Source organism: Manacus vitellinus, unplaced genomic scaffold (genome assembly GCF_001715985.3).
Source record: "Manacus vitellinus isolate BGI_N305 unplaced genomic scaffold, ASM171598v3 scaffold_20_pilon, whole genome shotgun sequence".
Classification (NCBI taxonomy): Eukaryota; Metazoa; Chordata; class Aves; order Passeriformes; family Pipridae; genus Manacus; species Manacus vitellinus.
Window position 1 is genome coordinate 11,289,971 of NW_021939471.1, and position 23,335 is coordinate 11,313,305.

At 38.4% G+C, this 23,335-nt stretch overlaps 1 protein-coding gene across 1 annotated transcript in view; it reads right to left on the bottom strand.

The window, feature by feature from the left end:
- Positions 1-22,782, bottom strand: part of PPP1R1C (protein phosphatase 1 regulatory inhibitor subunit 1C) — a 56,247-nt gene extending 33,465 nt beyond the window's left edge. The window contains 4 exon segments of the mRNA XM_008931076.2: positions 16,913-16,973; positions 19,250-19,390; positions 19,393-19,589; positions 22,647-22,782. Of these exon segments, the coding sequence (XP_008929324.2) occupies positions 16,913-16,973; positions 19,250-19,390; positions 19,393-19,500 (310 nt within the window). The 5' untranslated portion in view covers positions 19,501-19,589; positions 22,647-22,782.
- Between the last annotated feature and the right edge of the window lie 553 nt (positions 22,783-23,335).

The window sequence follows — 23,335 nt, forward strand, 5'->3', positions numbered from 1 at the left end:
TTTTCCAGTGTAACTTATAATGCTTTGAAGGCAGTCTAAATAAACTAATGAAAGCATGTCTCACTAAAAAAGTATTCTTGTGAGAGTCAATGGAAGTAGGAATTAATGTTCTCACTGGCATCAAGAGATAATGTAGACAACCTCTGTGATAACAGATTATATGAGAAAGGAATGTACACGGTAAGAAAGAACATCATCAGTTACCTACTGCAAATCAGACATTTCCACCCACAGAAACCAAACAAGCCATGCATCTCCCACCCTCAAATTCATCAACAGTTATAAGCTGAATTTCTTTACTGAACTCTTAGAGTATAAATTACTCTTAAGAAGGGTCAGGAAACAATCAGAAAATAAATCACAAATAGCAGACTATGATACCACTTGATTCCAGGGACAGGATGAAATCCCTCGTTTGTCAGCATCCTCTAGTTCCCACCGACTACTATGCAGGCAGGATTCTGTTCACAAAAATCATAGTTATACAGAATGAGAAATTCACTTATCATGTTTATAACTAGGTAATTATATCACAGAGAATGTGAATTCAAATGATCAGCTATTTCTCTTTTATATTAAACAAAACCCTAGTTCTCAGTAGATAACTTCTCCCTACAGGTTTGCTCTCTTTTGGGCCCAGAAGGGAAGAAGCTGTTTTAATGATGGTCCATTTTTCTCCCTCACAGAATGTAACATTGTTCACAGCTGTGTTGTATTCCAAATCTCAACATATGTTTTCTTCCAGTTAAATTTATTCTCATCTGCTCTAATTACCTAACAGGGATCTAATTACTCAAGTAATTTCTAGACAATTTTTGAGTTTTTGTTTCAAAGAGGTGTAATAGAAATCATAGGAAGAGCTGAGAATGGATTTGTACATACCCAAGTACTGGAAAGTAGAGGTATACAAAAACAAGATTGGAGCTTTGTTTAGAGGGGCTTTTACACCTGTGCTGAGATAAAAGCAGACAAGGACTTTCCCTTATGCTGGGTGAATAATGTCTGAGCCTAGTCTGATCCTTACCTCATGCAGACTGGAGTAACACCTGGCAAAATAAACAGGGTTTCAGGCTTTAGTCAGTGTCCTCAGGAAAAAAAAAAAAGTCAATGAAAGGTTCAGTCTAAAGGACATTTCCTTCAGTCCAGATATGTACACAGAATTTCCGAAACAAAGCCTTGTTTTTTTAAGGAGAGACACTTCTGAAAGCCCATCTACCTGCACAGACCCCCTTTCAGCATTAGACCTGTAAGCTTTAGCCTTTACCCAAGGCAAAAATCTCACTCACTTGCAGGGAAACCTGCAAGATTTGGCCTAACTATATTGCTGAGATAGGTGGAAGAAACACCAGGGAATTTGTATCCCAAACTCTCCTGTTAGCAGGCCTCTTTTGAATCTTTATTATCACATCCCTCTAGCCAAGCTGATATAATAAGCTGAGCTCCCCAAAGGTGTCATTATATGAAGTCAGAAAAGAACCAAGTGGAAGGAGGCTGGTTACAGATGGGATCAGAGTGCTGATCAGTGCTGATCACGCTTCCCATGAATCCCCACTGTTGTGCAAAGGGAACGTCCATGCTGGGGAAAGCTTTGTGGTCATTTTAGAATAAGATCAAAATTCATCTGCCTTTCTTCTCCCACTGGATAATGTTAATGCACTTGGAGCAGCTATACAGGGCGAGAGGTGACCTATCTTAAAAGACTTGGCCTCTGATATCACCCAGGGGCTCTGCAGTGGTCTCATCTCGCAAAGGCTTATCTCATCCAACTAAGTACCCTGCTTGCTTTCCCCTTTTCTGTAGGGTATCAGTCAGGCACTGGAGAAATAGAACAGATCAGAGAGGCCAGCTTTTACACAAAAGCAACTCAGTAAGAGGCTGGTATAATTGTTGGAGAAAGCTTCTTTTAGAGAGTTTGGAATTTTCCTTGGGAAAACGCAGTTGAGCAGTTTCAGATCAAAATCATAGGAGGCTGATAGATTTGGATTTGGTTAATTTTTTGTCATAGTATCTACATTTTCCTTATAACTAATAACCATAATAGTCTTTAATTACTCAGATAGTGGGAATAGCCCATGAGCTGCATGCCCATAACAGGTGTTAGTTAAAGAATGATTTAAACGAGAATGGCTTCAATCTGAAAGAAATGAGCCTGGCAAGAGACTTTCGGGGACACAATGTTTAGTCTGGAGTCACTTTATAATCCTGCCCTTGCCCCTGTATATACAGTGTCACTGGAGGCAGCAAAGTAGATGAACAGAAACATGGATCCAGCCTTTCACGTGCAAACTAGTGCAGGGCACCCCAGGCTAGTGACAAATCAGATACTGCTGCTGCTATGAAATAGTTTAGCCAGTTTCATTTGATTGCATTAGTTTTGATGAAATATCTGAAACAGTGGTGCTGAAACACAGCACTGCTGTGTCCATGAGCAACATTTGCTGTCAGAAACTGTGAAAGAAATGAACCAATTGCTGACTTCTGATCAATGTGCTCAATGATGACATAGAGTTGGAAAAAAAATAAAATATCCTGCCTGTGGGCCAACTTATCCATGTCCTACAAAGAAGAGGAGGGTGGCTCTCTGTTCCTGCTGTGGGGTTGGGGGATGCTTGTGTGCTTGGCTAGTTGGGGCAGAATTCTGCTCCCAGTCTTGCTCAGTGCTAACTGCACAACAAGGCAGACCACTTATTTTGAAAACTCACATTTAAATGGAATAGACTCATGAAATTTTAGGACTTAAGAAGAGAAATGTATAATTTTCAGAACAATCTTTCATTGCCTTGCCATTTAGTGGCAGGAAAATCTAAAATTTTCTGAAAATTTTGTTTCAGTCATTTCATGTTTCAATTTCTCCATCAGTAAAATAAGAATATTTTCTTATCCAATAGCTTGCCTCACTGGTGTTTGACCACCACCACTTGTATAAGCCATTGGTATTTGTAAAACAAGCTCACTGAAATCTGATTTAGAAATTGACTGACATATTTTCTTTTTTCTGCCATCACAACTTTTTCTTTCTTCTAGAGGACATAGCAAGATCAAAAATATTTAATGCTTTGCTTTTGCCAGAGTTCTAACTATACATTGCCACATCAGGTAGCATGTCATTGCTTTTTCATAAACCACTGAGGTAAGAAAAGGAAAAAAATTCAAAGCAGACAAACATAAAAAATGCTTATGCAGCTAATTTTTTGATTTTTGCTTGCTGTTTTTTATTTGCCAGTATCTATCAATGAAAATTGTCTACGGGTTTAAATGTCATTACATTTAATTACAAAAAAATATCCTGGTAAGTACTTCTGGAGTGAGTATATGTTTCTGAAACCATTCACATTGCAAAAGCACCTCATTAAATTCCCGTATCCCAGCTGCTGTGGAAGCAAAGCTGGAAGGTCTGCTCCCCTCCTCAGTCAAGTGCTGACAAGAGAGAGCATACATTGTGGTTCGGCTGCATCTCACACACTAATCAGCATCTAAATTACTGCCTGGCTCTTTAGGGAACACTAATAACAAGATTTGTACAGGAAATATTAATAAAAACATACGGGGGAGAGGCTTTTGCATGCCTATCCTACCAGGTGTCTGCTGTTAAGGTGTGTAGCGTGGGAAAGGTCCCACACTGCGCTGACAGCACCATCACCAAGGGACCTGTTGTCACTCTGTCTCACGGATCATAGTGCAGCTTTTTCCATCCAGCTCCTGACTGTAACCAGCCCTTCGTATTTCATTAAAATGCTACAGGCCAGATGAATCTGACACTTAGAATTTTCTTTCCACATAAATCAGTTATTTACATAACTCTGTATCTCCTGCCTTCAGTATTCAAGTAGCCATTACAAGGACTGAGAAGAGTAGGGGCTGCAATCTCCTTTGTTAAACCAAAACCTTCCTCATGGTGCTCAAAGTCAGCCACCAAATGAAAAGAACAATCATCCTTTTACTCCCAATACAGAGAACAGCATCTGATCCAAACAGTATCTATATCTCTGATCATACAGAAAATATCCAAGGACCCACTTGAAAGTGCACAGCCATAAGAATATGAAATAAAACCACCTTTCATAAGATACACAGATCAAAATTTCTTTAAAACATGCATTCTGGTACCATAATCTATTTTGGAAGAAACTGGAGACACTACAAACCTCAAATGTGAATCTAAATGTATTTGTTTATATCACATGAATCTCAGAAGGGAATTATAGTGCCTGGTTCAACCACCTTATTATTCCAGTTTCATACCAGACTCATGAAAATCAGTCTTATTTTACTAGCATTAAACTAGAATATAAAAGTGATGAATCAGGTCTCAGGCCTTACAACACAGCAGTCATGAATTATTACAAGCAGCACAGAAATCTCTTAAGCATTTTGTTTCCAATTTTTCATTCTCCCTTCCTAAAATACATACTAAATATTAATATAAAACAAATTCTAGATAAGTTCTATAAATCAAATATAGCTTGTCAAAATATACTTTGGAAGAGAATTAAAATTTAATTATTTTCCCCCTTCTTACTAATAAGGATTGAGCTGTACTGCTTGTTGTCTTGGAGTTGCACTTCTACCTGACTTTGTGGTCTTCCAGCTGCTGCCAGCTCTGTAAGGCTTTTTCTGATATTGTCCTTGTTTTGACTGACAGGACAGAAAACAGGCTTTGTGGAAAAACCTGTCATGAAAAAAATACTTGTGTGCAGAAGTTTCTCTTCTTGATAGCACAAGAGGCCCTGTTCTGCAATCCTGCTCCATAAGAGAGAAGGTCAGGTGAGTGAGGCATGGGGAACAGACCTTCCTGATGTGAAGTCTTAGATCTATGATATGGGGACCTGGCAGGTCTTCCCAGAGAAAGTAATCAACTTGAAATAAATATTCTGTTTGGATAACTAATGTATAGATTGACTTTAATTCACAATATAAACAATGCTAGCCTTGAAGATGCTTTCTTCTAGTTGCTTTTTAAGCAGCACAAAATCCTCTGAAGGAAATGGAAACAGCTTCCAAAGAACAACTGTCTAAATAAGAGGAACCAGGAGGATATAAGTAAAAATACGGTTTTTTTTTAAAATTTTGATCTCTCAGATGAGACATTTTCTGGACCAAACAAAAATCTTTTACTAAATTACCAGGAATGAAACTGAGCTAAACTTTTCATGTAATTTGCAGTTGACCAGTGTGGATTACTGGCATCAGAACAGTGAGGAACGTCCAGTAGGACCACAGGGTGTCACCGTGGGCAGAAGTTCTAGATCAGAGTTAGTCTCCACATTGCTTCGAAGCTCCCTGAAATTTACTCATTCCCAGTTAACAGCAAAATACTTCTTTCTGTTTCCAGCACAACAAAGTTAAGCTCAACCAGAAATCTAGGGTGTCTGCTATGCTCTGACCCTTGGCAAAGAGGAGTTCGTCAGTGCCTGGCTTGGCTGGCTGATAAGGGGAGCAAAGTGCTGTTTCAGGCAAAATGAGTCCTATAGGAGTTGAAAAAAAGAGAAAAAAAGCGAACTACTTTCTCATTTAATAAATTAGTTCTAGACTTAGTGCAACTGGGAAAGAACTTAAGCCATATATAAACTGGCTCTTAGTCAAAACTCTTGCTCGTTATCTAAAGTAAGTAATGACAGTCATATCAATACCCATTACATCATTGAAAGTCCAGGTTAATTAATTCAATTAAGTAAAAATAAATGCGACAAACTGAACAAAACTCCTGTGATAAGTGATTTGAAATTTAAAATCTTTGGTCTATTGGGAAGGTTGCTGGTAAACTCAGGTCTCAAAAGGAACAAAGTGGAAAGATACATGATGATCTACATACAACTTTTATGCATAGCTATTTAGGATGATTAAAATGTCCCATTTAGATTGAAATACATATAAGAAAAAAATCCCTTAATTCTTGCAGCAAATAGATGTAAACCAGGGTGACACTGATTTTCTGGCATGAGCCAGAAGGGAATCTGACAGCCATCATTTCTGGGTGCCCCAGGCAGTGCTGGAGGGTCAAACTGAACTAGAAGAAAACATAAGAATATTAGACTTTCACAGAGATATGGAACAAGACTAAGGACAAGGACTGCAAAGTAGATGTAAATCACTATGTGGTGTCTCAAAGTTTGTCCTGCTGTGTAGAACAAGAACTCACCTAATTGTTAGGTTACACTGACATAGGGTCTACTCTGACACAACAGCTGACATCAATAAAGATTGCATCTTTGTTGTATGGACTAAGGGCAGTTTCTACACTCATAGCATAATCTCACCAGGCCTGAAACCTGACAGTGAAAGACAAGATTCACATGAAGTAAATAGGAGGACAGTGAAGATAAAGAAGGGCTTTGAGAGGTTAGAGGAAGGCCAGAGCTGTCAAGTGACTGCCAGCAAATACTCAGAGAAATAGGTTCAGAGCAGAAACATGAGTCTGAAATGAATGTGCCCAAGCAAAACATACTGCTTGACTGCTAAATGTTTCCTCACAATTGCTACCATTTTACCAAATGTTCCCAAAGCTCATACACAAAAAACTTCCCAAACAGCTTGGAATTACTTTGTTCATTGACTAAGTCACAACAATGTACTAGTTTGTGAAAAGGCTTAATATGTTCATTAAGTATTTTCAAATACAGAAGGAAGCCAGGTACCTTGAGAAGACAGCTACCCAAGGTTATGAATTCATCAGTGATATTGGACAGTATTAGTAATGTGCTACTTTACAGCTGCTTGCTTGCTTTAGGTTCAGTCTGTGTTCAAATGACATAGTGAAGAGGCTCAAGATCTAAATACAACTGAGGCAAAGATCATGAAGTAAAATCCATGCTTACCAGGAATATAGTATTAGCCAATCCCTTGTTATACATTTAAACAATTTCCTAATAACTTTATGTGCAGGAATCAATTATGATGGAAAATTCTTTGTGTTGGTGTTACAGCTGCAATAGCTATCACTGTGAGCAGTTCCTTTCTCGGCTGCGATCTGTAGAAGTATTCTAAGCTCCAAAATAAAAAGCAGCAGCAGCAGCCAAAACCAAAAAAGCCCACAAAAACCAACCCAAACCAGCCAAACGTTTCTTAGCAGGCTATAGCTCATAAAGTTGTTAAAAAAATATCGTATCTGAACGGTTATATTTGTACATTCTGGAAAGTGACATTTGCCAGGGGAGAAGAAAACATACAGAACAATAAAATTCTTCCTTAGCCAGTGATTATTAGTGCTGCCTTAGCAGTTTCCTTCCTTTTGGAATAATACCTCAAGGATTTCAGTAAGAATGTATTGTAAAGCTAGTCCTGGCCAACTGCTCATGGCCTGCTTGTGGTTAGAATGCACATGCAGAAAGCTCCTCACATACATGTATCACCTTACACATGAATCATGTAAGCTACTAATAATAGTTCTTGGGGTTTAGGACCCTTTTTACAAAAAGAAGATCCAAATACCAGTTTTGTAAATTCATTGTTTGGTTTTCCAAGCTTTCCAAAAGTCAGCAAAATGAGGTTTCATTATCCCATTCTCGCCTTCAGTACAACTAAGTGGGGTGGAACAGACCAGAGCAATCATTGTTAGCTCAGAATAAGTCAGCTGTAATTTCCAAAGGCCTTTTTCAGAATTTCTACTACCCTCACTACACACCAGAGACAGAGGGGACCCTGGGTTTTGTTCTATACATCTCCATTTGTACTGTCACAATCAGAAACACCTTGCTGGGATTCCTGTGGAATAAGCTGTTCCATACCCTCCTGTGGGATATGCTGTACACATTAAAGCTGAAGTCATGCACCAGCACCAGCATTTTAAAGAGGCTTGAAAGCACACATCTAAACAATTACAGCCCTGCTGACTACTTACTGTATTTCAAAAACAGACAGTAAAAACCTAATATTAGTCAGGATGAAAAATCTTCTGGGTCGCAATTCTTTAAAGAGAAAATTCTTTTTTCTCCCCTATACTCCCAATCACTTTTTGGTTCATCACTACAATTCCACTTCAAACAGAAAAGGTTATGAAATAACCCTTAGTAATACAAACATGTTACTTTCAAACCAGCTGGTTTTTAGGTTAAATTGCTCCCTGATTCTGTAGCTGTCATGCAGATCCTAATATAAGAGCAAAAAGGTGGGGCAAGTGCTTCAGTTGATCCTAGAGATGTTACTGTTTGGTGGTGGTCAAAGAAAGAGCAGGACAGATTCATTCAAATCTTTGCTTTCTACTGTTGCCTGAGAACAGCTATGGCAGGGAACTCCAGAAAGACTTGAAAGAAATACCATCATCACACACCATTGAGTGGTGGAGGCTCAGTGCAGAAATGTTTAGGCTATGGGATGTCTAGGCATCAGGATAAGCTGTATTGTAGCTATATGGTAAAGCTCACTGCTTTATTGAACTTCCTATTTGTCTTTCTCAAGCTCATTTTCTGCCTGGTGTGACTTTCTCTGCTTATCTCATCAGAACGAAGGACAAGGCCTCAGGTGAAAAACACAACCTTTACAATGCACCTTCATCTATTTAACACTGCTAACTCCGTTAGTGCAGTTTGGTTCCACAAAATGAATAATGCCAAGACATCGATTCTCTGGGGTACACCTGCATGCCAGGTATCCCAGGGAAAACATGAACAAAGAGTGAGCATGTCACTGTGCTCATTCTGCTGCTATGATAGATCCTCCAGTAAACCCACTGGAGAAAAATATTAGAAATTATTTTAGATACAGACACAGGAATAGCATTTTGAAGGGGAGAAGGAGAAAACAGAGCTCCTTTCAACAGACATATAGCTTAATTCTACCCTAGAACTGCTTTGATTACTGAAAAAAGAGACTTGACTGGTCCAACTGATGTTGTTTCCACCAGCTGATGACACAGGCAGCTCAGACTCACGGGAGAGCAAAGCTAAGCTCTACACCTCCCTGCACTCTTGCTGAGTTCCTGCACCCTTCTGTAGTTGGCAAAACCTTTCATGATTGATATGTTCAATTTGTTTAGAGTCTATGCTAGCTTTAGGTCCAGATTCATTAAATTCCCACTTTTGATGTATTTTGAAGTAAAGCTTTAACTTCAGTTAAGCCACATAAAGAGTTAAATTTTATCTCTAAAAGCTCAATAAATGGGCTACCTTGATTGATGCTTTAAGTGCAACCCCTTCCCAATATTCTGAACATAATGAGGTTACTGCTAAAAGCTGGATTCGTTCTCATCTGTCTGCATTATCTATTTATTTCACACACGTCACCATGGTAAATGAGTGCTGCATTAAGTACTAAATAGCAGAGGTCAGAAAAACCCTGTGTTGTATTTTTTCCCCCTTCAGCAAGGCTGAAACACTTATTAATGGATTTTAATTTATTACCTGATGTAAAATAAAAAAAATATAAACCTCCCTAGTATTAGCACATTATTGAAGTACGATTTAAACATAATCTCAAAACAAACTAATTTGACATTCTTATCCAAAATATTTTGTCTTACAATGTCTAAATAGACTTAATTTGAAATAGTTGTTGAAATTTTTTACCATTTAAAAAAAAAATTAAAATTCCTGAAATAGAACGTTTACCACAGACTAAACTGGACGTATTTTCTCCATTTTTTTTAAATGCCATCAACCTCCTAAATTGTATGCTCATATAATATATAATATATGAAATATAGCTAAGTATTTTGACTCTGGGAACTAGTTATTACACCTAGGTATTTCATTTTTTAAATAGAAAACTCACCATCTATTCAGAATTCTCACCAAAACAAACTATATGAGGTGTATAAGCATTTGGCACAGTGCAAATCTGTTAAGAGCTCCTCTAGCAAAATATTAAGCCTTATGAATGCAATAAAGTCAGAATCTGGCCAACTGACTTCCTCAGCAGGCTAGGCAGCCATGCATGTTGCTATTCCCTATACATGCTATATGCACGGAGGTGATAAGAAATGTAAACATTCCAAAAGCTTATCAGTCCTCACACTGAATGATCAAGCAGCTGGAGATCTGTAACATGAAGCCATGTATATTAAAAATTATCTGCAAATAATCTCCTGGGGTGGAAGACTTGGTACATTTGGTATAAGGAACAAGGAAAATAGATGAAGAGTACAAGGTTCAGCTCTAAAAATACCTCATTTGCTTTCAGATAGTTCCATGGACATTGACCCTTCCAACACAAAATCAACAGGAAGCAGGGAACAGGAGGAACAAATAAAGTACATGGTACTTAGAACAAAGTAAAGGGTACACATTAGGAGCTTAGTTGCACTGATAATTAAAATATATGTCAATTTTCGTCTCTTGGGTATTTAAGGCTGGAACAAGAAAAATGGATTAAATGCAATTCCACCCATACTAGCAGCAAGTAAACCTTTTAGGTTTGGGCTTCATGTCCTCTCAGCTGCACCACTTCTCTGATCTAGGCAGAAGTCTGAGTCCTGGTTGTCTATATCCAGCCTCTAATTTGATCCACCAGAGCTTACTCAGGCAGTGTTTGCACCCTGCACTGCCCTGTCTCACAGAGGGATGCTGGGCTCCCGTGAACAGGAGGGACTCATGCTTGTTTGCACTAGCCAGCTAGTAGAAGCAACCAAGCTCATACAGGCTACATGTCATGTAAAATGTACCTGTGCAGTCATCAATAAACACTGAAAATGAAGGAAGCATGGATAAAAATAAACATGAAAATTAAGTAAAATAAGCGAATTTTGACCAGAATACATACAACACCTTTTTGTTTTGACTTTCTCTGAGTAGCTGTCAGACCCTTCTCCTTGTTAAAGCACTGCTTATTGACTAGAGACAGTCCAGACTTTGGCACTATATGAAATAGTCCGTTTCCTTTGTTTCACACTATGTGGTTAACACAATGACCAAAATAATCCCAGGGAATGTTTCCATTTGTGAATGAATGTGTTTATGCCCTTGAAAATGGTGAAAACATAGCTGGCTGCTTTGGTGATAATCTTTAGTTTAGGCCAAGCAGTGCCCAGTGCATCCCAACCAAGTCAAGCCTTGTCCTCCAGCCTGCTCTTCTTACTGTACTGAAGGAAGCCTGACAGCTCTTTTGACAGGTGGTGACAGTGACATATAAAATCCTCAGTCTGTCATGAAAATGGAGCATATTCATGAAATGGAGCATTTTCATGAGTGATGCTAAGGAAAACTTTTTTTAAAATTCATTATTTCTTTTTGGAACCTGCGAGCCATTTCTTCTGGGCTGCATTAAGAACAGCTCAAGCACAGGTTCCTGACTGTTTTCTTTTTTTTTTTTTTTTTTTTTAAGTCCTTGTGCTTTTCTTTTTTTTCATGGAGTCTGTACTCCCACTGATACATGCAAAGAACTTTTGCTGTGGCTGTCTCAGACACTTCTGTGAGCCTGAACTGCAGAGCAAACTCAGAGTAACCCAAATGAAAGAGCATCTGAGCACAGTGTATATAGGTAAGAAAAAGGGATGTTGTTTGCCACTGAACATTTGCAGTCACACATCAGCCTGCAAACAGCAGGATATTTTCAAGCACAGACATTTTCCTATCTGTTCTGGAATCCCTATCACCTGTCACCAAGTATTATGCAATGTTTGTTTTATATATTTCATTGTTTCATTATGTCAGATAGTCCTTTCCAGCACAGGCTGAAAGAACACTGCCCTGACAAGTAGTGTCTGAACTCTGAACATCCTGATGCTATTGGTAAGGTACTCTGAGCTATACCAGTCTTCTGGTGTGAGGGGACACAAATGTTTTTCATTGCTTATTGCATACCTCTACAAACTCCTAGACTCATATAAAAAGAGACAGCATACTTAGATGGTATACTTATTTAGCATATAGAAAGGCCAGCTATTTTGACCAAAAAAAAAAAAATATGACGGTTTTTATTAATGTACTGCTTTTCTGAATGCTTTACTACCACATTAGAAGCCTAAATTTGCAATTGAAAACAGCTGCTATTTGGCTCACTCACTTTCTAGTTCTTGAACCAAAGTAAGCAGTATGTCCTACCAGAATCTCAAGCTTTGGAAAAACATATCGGTTTTCATGAACTCTGAGACCAAGAGTTCTCTGCTGATTCAAGTTTCAGTGAGATTTTTCCCTGAGAAAATATAACAGAACTGCCTTACAATGCCCAGAAACAGCTGCCTCTTACATAGTTGGTCTTTTTTGACCACAGTTAATTTTTTCTTGGAAGAAAAAAAACGTGTGAACATTATATATGAAACAAACATATGTATTCACCTAGAAGCATCATCTAACTATATTACTCACAAACATTACTGTTGTGCAAAGCATATCACATTTATCCCCTCAAGGATGTGGTTCTGGCACAGTTTGCATCACCAGGAAAGCACATCTGTATGTGGTAATGAGATTTATTGTGCAGGGAAAGTCCAGGAGTGCCTAAAACCAATTTAGTATATAAACCTTAACTACTTGGGTTATCATGGAATTGACACAGGTGTAAGGACAGGTTTTTTTTCTACCACCCACCCAGCTGTGTTGTTTGCTACTGCACTAAATACTCAGGCTGCTCATGAAGCATCTCAGCAGACCTCTGGGGAAATGATAGTAATCTGAAAGGCATGAATCTCTTTCTGGATAATGGAAAATCAGCTAGGAACAAGAAAGCAAGCCTGCTAATGCCAAAAGATAAGCTGCAAGCATGTTCCTTGTCTGAAGACAGGTACAGCTTGCTTTTCTTCAAGTTATGATTTCCAGTGTTCAGTAATCTCAGAGGTACTGAGTTGTTTTATATTGCTTTTGCACTGATAGTATACCATTTCTGCCTTGAAATGAGATTTGTAAAATGCAAAAAGGCAGCAGTGGAGAAATGATATCAAAACATGTTACTATGTTTTTCTTATTTCCAAAAACTGAGTAACATTTACATTACAGGCAAGGAAGCCAAAAGAGGCAACAAAGTAGAAATGAGAGATGGAAACAGCAAATATGTAGAAAATTTAGAAACACAGAAGTTTATCCTAATGTTTACCCATATTCTAATGCTTCAAGAAGACTGAACACTTTGACACAAGTTGAACAGTCTTTGCCAGCCAGACTGTTTGATCTTGTGTTGGCCCTGTGACAAAGCCAGTCTGTACAGGAACACTGGCATTGTTTTCTGATCAAAGTGAGCCCTAATGGTATTAAACCTGAGTTGTGGTCTGACATGCTTTCACTTCTCCACTTTGCAACCAGCTTTTTCTAGAGCCATTGCAGTATGATATTCTGATAGCTTAAAGCATGGTCAGACTTTTATTTCAGATAATAAGAATTGATTTTCATATATATTCTGCTATGTTTGGTAAGGAGACAGGAGGCTGTGCATGTACAGAAAAGGTTGCTTTTAGGGTATGGTGATATTCAGTTTCTGTTGGCTCCAATGATATTGTAAGAGAAATATGAAGCAGGAGATCTTTAACAACTTTTGATTAAACTCTCATGCAGCATAATAGTTAAATATGTCTTTAAAACTAAACGTGTTTATGTTCCTTTTATAAAAGACAGACATGAAGCAACTCTGACTATAGCATAATATGAGTGGGTTACCCCAGTAACACATGCAGCATCCTGCACAGGATGAGATGCTGCTCATTTTTGTTGTTCCATCACCTTATACTTGTCTTTGCTTTCACACATAGTAAAACGGTCTTATAATGTCAAATAAAAGTAAAACTGATTAGATATTATGAAATCAAACATCAGATGCTCAGAAAACATAGCTCCATTGATAGCAACTGAAGCATAATAGATTTAAGCAACTTCATAATTCAAATCTCAGTCTGCTAGTGCTAGCTTCTCTGCTCAGATGTGGCACAACCCATCAAAGAGCTCTTTACAGAGCACTTACCGAAAGAGTTAAGAGTTTATTTACTGCTGTCACAGAATCACAGGATATGCTGAGTTGGAAGGGACCCACAAGGACCATCGAGTCCAACTCTTAGCGCTGCACAGGACCATCCCTAAAGAGTCTGTTGCTTCACAAACTCACATTGTCTACTGCAATCACTGTTACTGCTGCAATTCAAATTTCTCTTTTGTTGACTTTGTTTGCAATTATATTTTACACCAATCAGAGCGAACATCAGAAAATGCAACATTAAATGATGCTACAGGCTGGATATTAACTCCTGTAGTCACATATATCACCTGCCTTTAAATCATTTGGTGTAGTCTAACACTGTCTCCTTGGAAGCAAGGAAGTCAAGCAGACTCTTCTTATAATTTTTGAGTACATGTCATTAGTTTAAAATGATGTAGCCTTAGTAGATATTCCATCTTCACTTTATAGCACAATTGACCTGACCTAAGTCGGTGAAGACATATTCCTGTCAAAGCTGTAGCAGATATCAGGGATGGATGGGAAGACTTAGTAGAAAACAACTTTTAGATCTTTGTACAGAAGAACGCAAACTGAATTTATTATGAAATTCTGAAATGTCCAAACACATTTTACTGCCTTCTGGTTTGCAGACGGGTCCACATCTAGATCAGAATACCACCAAAAATGCTGTTTTTTTTCCTGCTGCAATCAGAAGCAGCTGTAACAAAAAGCTATAGAAAAGTCTGATTCTTAGAAAATGCCTGTCTCTGTTTTTCAAAAAAAGAAAAGTTTAGATAATTAAACTCTTCTGGGGTGTCCAAACATTTAGAATTGCATTAGGACACACATTTCAAACTCTTGGAAGCATATCCTTCACTAGCTGTTTGCTCCTAATGAAGGAAGTAGAGTACTCCAGTGCATAAAATCCAAGAGACAGGATTCTAGTTTAGCCCAGCTCTAATTAAAAAAGGTGAGTTTGACAGTATCACTGGAATTCTCTGCTGCTCAGTTTTGCCACTGATCTAGGGAATGCTTCTAAAGCAATATTTTGGAGCAGCCTTACTATTATTATTCTTTTATTACCTGCAAACATGTGCAGTGATGAATTTACTATTTTTGGAGACAAATTGCATTTAGCATCTCACTGAATTCTATTCAAAATCCAATAACTGATCAGCATTTTGGGGTTAAATCAGCAAGGTGTCAAGAACTCCTAGGACTAGCTGACTTGGAAATTTGAACATATACAGTAATTTCAGAAGCTGTACAGCACCTTGCAAGATCAAGACCATAAGGATTTTTTTAGCATTTGCTCTTCCATTGTAAATCTACTGTCTGCCTTTCCAACCTGGCTTTACAGTCCTTGTATTCAGCAGGTTTACACAACCACCTCCACACAACCTATTCAAAACACTCGCCCATATCAAGCTCACCACATGGAAATACACATGTAGGTGCTCATGCATGAACCGTGCAGTGAAGAACAGGAAAATGGAGCTGCTGCTAAAGTTTTATTTTTATCTGACTTTATATAAAATTTTAAAAATAGGACAAGATTATAATTTAACCAAAGAATAACATCATTAAGATTAGTTCCCAGTATCCTGAAAGAGTGGATAATATCTAAATTAATAAATATAAATAAGTGAAGAAATAAGTGAAGATGAATACTAAGTTGGGCTTGTATGGAAGTTGACTGAGACTTACAGCAATCCTGATTCATAATAAAAATGATTTATTTAAAGATTTATTATGAACATTGCAGGAAAGGTGATAACAGACATGCACCACTTTGTTTAAAGTAAAATTTCCTGTAAATTAAAGAGTTCTTATTATCTGTTTGGTTTTGATTTGGTATTGTACCAAGTATCTGTTTATAAAAGGAAATGTGATGGTACAAAGTGTACAAGGTGAATTGCAAAAGAGATTAAAAGTCAAGGTGAATTTGTTTTAAATTAAGTCCTAGCAACATAGACACTGTAGATCCCATTAGGGTAAGGAAAGTCAGTGTAAGGCAGATTTTTCATGCACCATTACTAAGAGCTGAACTGCCTGAAATTCAGGCCAGAAAGCTACTCTCCAAACTGAGACTGGGGTTACATGGGTCACTCTCAGCGTCAGAGGATAACCTTAACAATATGACATGCTTGAACTTCCCTGATCTGTGTGCTGAACTGCAATGACCTCAACTCCAAGAGTCAAGCTCTCAGAATACTTCTATCTGTACATTTCTGAGGAATTTCAGCTACTGGTGATGTTGATCAGACCTGAGGACCTGCGGTTACAGTGAAACAAGAGGAGATCCTGAAAGACCTAAGACGGTTTTGTTTCACTGAGGTGCCAGGGCACACAGTAATGGTCTTAGAGACACATCAGTGAGAAAAAGCCTGAACCAGTTTTAAAAAGAGAATCAGGTGATTGAGAGATAAGACAGGAAAAAATGTTGCAGAGCACTACAAAGGAAAAATTTTATATAAAGTAGGCACTGTGTTTCAAAGGGATTATACGGTAAGGATTTTTCCATTTTTGCAGAGCTTTTTTGCTTATAATACTGCCTAAATAGCTTATTAAAGAATTTTTCTGAAGTCACATTTATGTGACAAAGTATGTTGCAATCTCAAGTCACCCCATCCCACAGAAAGTTTTCTGGGGGGAGTCTCGGATGAATATAATGTATTTGCAGTTGAACAGGAATAATGAAAACACACATTATATATTTCATTAGAAAACTAGAAAAGAACCTGTTTCATAGAAGCAATTCCCTTGGTTGAATTAGCCCTGGAACTACCCTGGCATCTCTAGAGATTGGACTTTGTAGGTCTCCAAATCCTCCGCCCAAGGAAAGAAAATGTGGATGGAAGTGCTGGATCTGGGTCATAGCAATTCTCTTTGTACATATAACAAAACATTTACATGGAGTATAAAATTGTGAAAATATTGACGTTATCTGGAGGCCAGGAATTACACATGGGGTTTACTCCAAACAGTCCTAAGATCTTTATCTGATATTTAGTGCTGTGACATTAATGACGTATTTTAAAATCATGTAGTTAATAAAAACAGTTTGCAGACAATCCTGTGCATACAAGTTCAGTGATCTAGAAGGTATGTTGGCACCTACCTGGAGGCACATGTTCGTTCATGATGACGAGTGATGCTGGTGTAGGCCTTCTTTTCCTGATCTGTAACAGGTGTAAACCAAGGAGAGTCATTAGGGTCCATCGACTGCCCCGCACACAAAGCAAAGCAAAAAATCCATCTAGTGTTCTCCTGAGCATAGACCAGGCAAAGTTACAAAAGAAACTATTTGAAGAACAGCAGCACTTCACTGTCTTTCTGACAGTTTGTGTGGTCTGACAGTGATCCGGGTCATGCTCTTGCTTGTACGGGCAGAGCAAAGGCATGGGGAGAGCTTTCCAAAATACCTTTAGGATTTGTAATCATCTTGAGTTAAGTTTTTGGACATGTAGTGCTGACAAATATCAGTCATATCTTAAAATATTGACATTTAGCTTTGTGTCAGGAAGATGATTGCAGTAGTTTGTGAGCTTGTATGTGCAAATCCCTAGTGCTGTCATAGTTCTCACAAGTAATAATTAGTAATATTTTGCAAGTGCACTTCTCAGTTGATATTACAGGTATGCCTTGCAATGAATTTATATTTCTAAACTGTGACCAGAGGTGTTACTACTGTTCTTTAACTAAAAAACCTCCAGTATTTAAGACTTTCAAAAGAGTATTTCTGAAAAGCACTTTACAGCAGATCTTTACATACCGATATATAATCCTGAATTGTATGAAATTTTTCGTATTCAGAGTTTATCTGGGTAACTACTTTTGTTCCATTAACAGTGGCTGAACTGCATGGTATTGGACTACCCTCCTATAATGCACACATTTGCACTGAAAGCTTTTTGTTGTTTCACTAAAGCCTCCAGGCTTGATATTCTATTGAATTTAAGAGAGGGACCAAGAGTATTTAAGCTAGAAACCATTCTGACACGAAACCTCAATGTCAATGCATTTGTTCTTTTTTATTTGCTGATCCAACATCTGTATTTAGTTGGATTCAAATTTTGCTTTCAGAGGTGTAAGTGGAAAATTACATCAATCAGGGTTAATGGGTTTATTCCAGATTAACATAACTGTAGCTGACAGCAGAATTTACCATTTTAATTTCATCATACGGCCACAGTGAAACTGTATCACACTTGGAAATAAACTCACAACACACACACACACAAAAAAGGACTGCTCATAAATACCAGGCAGAATTTGGGCCATGGGAATTCCAGGAAATCCTAATCCTATGGTTCTCATAGATTTCAGAAAAATACCAAAACACATTCTGCTTGAATTCATTGCAGAACTGTTCAATAAAGCATGGACATTTTGTATCTCAGAAGTACCTATGGGCAAAATGAAGACCTGCAGCAATTCTCTTCTGCACCCTTCTAATATTTCTGCATTCAGTGGTCACTCAAAACTCATTGTTTTCTGGCAAAGGTGTCTTCCTTTTAAGAGACATGACATCAGAATATTCAGGAAACCAGATACCTGTCCTAAAGGTATAAAGAATTTCATAGCTAATGGAATGGAACAGTCAAGGTTATAATATTCCCCTGGTATCATCTAAAACTAGACTTACCCAAATAGAAGCAAATGCTGAGAATGAGTTGCACTGAGAGAAATGTATTGGGTCACCTAATTAGGATTTATCCCGTTTTTCTCACAAGACTCCCTGTGACTCTTTTTATGCACATCTATGCATATCTGTACACAGTAATAGCTATCATTTTCTCCTTAGATGTCTGTATTGCTACACATATATATATTATGTGTATGTTTTGGGAGTGAGTCAAAACCTAAAATAGCACATGCATCATTCCAGTGGACAAAAGTCAGGCATATTTCTATACGTGTATATTGTTCAAACATGTAAAACACTGTAAGAATGACATAAAGAAGACTATATAAAAATCATGAGATATATGGGAAGTAACTGAAGTGATGACTATAGTGTAAAACATAACTAGTATTTTCTCATGTAAAATAAATGGGAAATAAGATGTCTTCTACCCAATATTTCTGTTAGGTACCTATTATCAGCTTCATGTTTTGCTTTAGGTACAAATAATATACTTGATTTGTTGAGAATGTGTATTCCTGTGAAGTGTATGTATTAGGGTACAAGTGCAGTTACAGAAAAGCACAATAAATATATACTGAATAAACCTACCCAAGTTATAGAAGCCGTATTCTGGCTAGAGGACATATCCTTCTCCCTCTTTAGGTATACCTAGACATTGCTACAACCTCCAGAGCATTTAATCTACAGTTTCACTAATATAAGTTAGAAAACCATTTAGGCAACAAGTATTACATATTCTCACCCCACATCTTGTCCCCATTCCCACCCCCTTCCCTCAAAACAGTGAAAGAAACTTGTCTTCCTTACCTGCTCAGCTGCCTCGGGATCTATTTGACTCTGAAACAAGGGCACAGCAAACTGTATTTTTTTGGGACTGTTGGGCTCCATTGTGATGCTGAGGCGAGTCAGACGAGAGAAGAGCCTGGAGCTTGAGACTGGGTCTGCCCCTCTCCCCAGGCGCCCTCCCCACAGCCAGGCTGAGCGCTCTGCAGTAACAGCTGTAACTCCCGACTTAGCTCGGGAGTCTGCGTGAGTCGAGCAACTCCCTTATTCCACATCCACAGAGATGCCACTAGCTTGGCTATTTTCTTTTTTTTTCCCCCTCTCTCCTCTCTTCAGCAGTCCTTCAGATCCTCTCAGCAGAAAGCTGAAAGGAACAATAAGCTAATTGTGTACCAGCTCACTTCTACATATGCCAAGCATTCACTCAGAAGCTAATTGAAAATGCAATACTAGCATTGCATGGCCTGGAGCCCTGGGATTTGAAAAAGAGGATCTCTCCACCATATATTACTAACTGGCTGCTCAGAAGTGCAATGCAAGCTCCCTCTGAGTATTGCTGATGGGCTCTTAATTATTGATGAACACAAATCAGGAAGTTTTCAGATTTTGGGGGTGGAGGTAGCAGGAGGGGTGGATGCAATAATTCGATCTCTGTTACAGTATGCCAGAACTGCTCTCCTCTTCTCACGTATCAAACAATTGCCTTTGATCTTTCAAATCTTTTTTAAATCTTATAGGTTTAGAATCTTCTAAATCTTACAGGAAGATTTTTTGATGATGATGCTACGCAGATGCCCACACCTCCATGAAGCTTCTCTGGTGTGCTAAGAGGGTTTGCACCTCAGGCTGGGTTTGCAGATTTAGACTGTGATTTCTTTTGGTGAGCTTCATTTTGCATGACTCCAGATACTGAGAACATTCACATTTAAGCCAGTTGTCTCAGTTCCCTCATGCTAAGCATATCAATGGGCATTTAATTCTATCCTAGTTAAGCAGGATATAGTGTTTACTCGAGATTACACTTTTTCTCCACTAACTTTAGCAAAAGGAAAGATGATTCTAGTTATCTCACTTTTTGGTGGTTAAAATTCAGAGGCCAAATACTACTTCAGGGTACAAAATCTCTGCCTTCTTCCAAGACCAGAAAAATAATTTGGTCAATCATATCAATAGTAGTCTCTTGTGAATATAATTATTTTCACTTGTCATTTTGTGTTAATTCAAAAGAAGTGTGTGAAATGATACACAGCAACCACTGGCTTAACCTACCCCTTTGTAAAAGTCAGAGGAATTTGCAAATGTGTTCTTTCCTCAAGCCACTGAGAGCGCTAAGGATTTTCACAGCTCACCACAAGCTTATTCAGTCACTGAGTATTTTTCCACCTGTGCCAGCGAAGGAGGAAGGGAAAGAGCAAGAATCATGGATAAGAATAATGCTCTGGCCATACACAGCAGAAAAAAACAGCCAGTCAGGGATGGAATACTTGCTTGGCTTTGATTTTTACAGATGAAAACTGTGACACATTACTGGAACACCAGGGCATTTCTGAGCAGAGGTAAGCACACTAGGAAGTTGCTTTATGAAGGACCTGATAAAGATCAGGAGGTGAGGATACACTAAAAATGAAGGATCCAGTTGGCTCAGGGATCAAAAATAATTCTCAGTGAGGGCTGAAATTTCCCTCTTCATTCAAATCAAAACTGCAGGGGTTTCCAGCTGACAGCAAGTAGCTAGCAACTTTCCTGTTTGATTTCTTGTGATAGTTTTAGTTGGCATTAACTTAGAATTGTAGAATCACAGAAGAGTCTTCTTGGTGGGGGCCTTCTGGAGATACCTGGTCCCTACTGCTGCTAGAAGCAGAGCCCAAGATCAGGTTATTCTGGGCCCTCTCAGTCTGAGTCCCGAATATTTTCGGTGCTAGGGTGAAATGCTCACTTTCATTTACCAAAACAAAGGAAAGAGATGGACAGAATACTGATGTTCAGTGTTTTGTATGATCATTTTTAAGCCTTCATTACTCCCACAAAGACAAAACATAATTTGCTTTGTAGACTTCCACAGACAATTAGAGCCAAAGTGCAATTGCAGCAGTTCTGCTGGCACAACTAAGTCTAAGACACTGATGTTAGAGAGGCAGATGCTGCTTTCACTAAGGACAATTAGAGAGTTGTTTTCAGGACAGTCTAATTATCCAGTTTCACAAGTCCTTCATGAGCAGACATGCTGTTATCTTCAGAGACAGCTTCAGACATACCAGGGATATATACACACATACATACCAGGGATATATACATACATACAGGGTATACGGGGGGGGGGGGGGGGGGGAAGGACATAAACAGGGATCTGAAGTTGTGGCTTTCCTCTTGAATTTTCATACTTAAAAGAAAATTATTTTTGTTTTCTCAGTCTCAGATAATGTGAGAAAAATGTTTTCCAGCTGCTTTGCTACTATATATATTAATAAATGACATATTTTAAATGTCAAGTTTCTCTATAAAAAAAACTGTTTACCATCAAATATCTATTCTAGCTATCTCTGAAATGTCATGTATTAAATTGTGCAATTACAATTATAGTATATGTTACTGATTACAGGAGCTATAATTATTTCAAAGGTTTAAAGTTTCTTACTTTAATGATAAAATAGTTTGAAAAAAAAACATTCAGAGAGTGAAAATTTACTAAAATATTAAATGCTCAAAGGATTATAGTGGTGCATTTCAGCTCTAGATTGCTGGACTTTGCTATCTAATTATGTCTCAAATGCATTGCCATCAATGGTATATAAGGAAAAAGTTAAACAATCTTATGAAGAAACAAACCAACAAAACCACTTCCTGGCAGGTTCCAAAGGGAGCCAGAAAACAGGACAGAACAAGACATAAAGACAAATCCTTAATGGGGCTGCTATGTCTGGGAGAGAGGCCCACCAGCAATGTGATGTGGAGGTATTTGCTTCCTGCACCTCTCCTCTCTGTTCCTATTTGGAGCTGACTGCCCAACAATCTTCACATGCATTATAACAATAAAAGTATTTTTAAAATAGTATAAAAGGCACATTTCAGAGAGCACTCAGATACAGCATTACAGGATTACTACCTCGGCTCACTCTTACACCTAATTTGCTGCACTAGAAGTCTCCGGGCAAAGTGTGTTTGCATTTTCTATAGACTGCATCACAGTCTGGGGAAGAGCTGAAACACATTTAAGCACTGCCAAGTCCTTTTAGCTCATCTTCTGTTTTTAGTGCACTCCCCATAATGTTTCAAATGCCTTCATGATTCAGCTAAAACTATAATGGAATTAAAAATAATAACTGTGCAAGATCTTTCCTTCCTATGTCATTCACTAAGTTCTAGCATAAGGCACTGCCTTTTAATATATCCTACTGTAGTGATGAGCTATCAAAGCACTCACAGCATAGTTCCTGCTTGAGGTATTTCCTCTGTTGTCCTAGGAGAGGTTTATATCTTGTTTCCAGTCAAAGACAAGGCTGCTGAGATGGGAATTCAAGGGTGTCTGTCCTGCACTCTCCTTACACAATTTCTGTTGTGGCTGTGTTACCTCACCTTCTCTGGTGTGGTCAGGGATCTACTGCAGCATCACTCTTGAGAGGAGAGGAGACCTGGAGTTCATTGTAAAGCCAACATATTTAAGGATTTGACTCCTAATTTCACCAGGGCAGATGCAGAGAAGCATTAAGTTACAATACCCTGATTTACTAGGCTGCCTTTTCAGAGCAAGGATTCAGCTTGAAAGTGGCACTTCTTCCAGTACATCTCTTAGGATACAGCTTTAATCCCCCATTGTAGCCACTGATGTGAGAGTCCTAACAAAGATATGTTGACTTGTGCATTCCTTGGGTACCCCAGCTTTCCTGGGCAGCTCCAGCAGTACTGGGGGAGAAATGCTGCAGAGCACACTGGCTTTCTGTTGCAGCCAAAAGGACCTCAGTGTGCCACTTCCTTCTGCCTTTTTCTAATAAACTGAGTTTCTTCTCTGCCTTTGTCTGTACAGAAGCATCAGTTTTACAGCTCTTGGTGTTGATCATGATCTTGGTGTTGAGCAGAAGAGACATGTACATTGTCTTTGCTGTGCACACCATA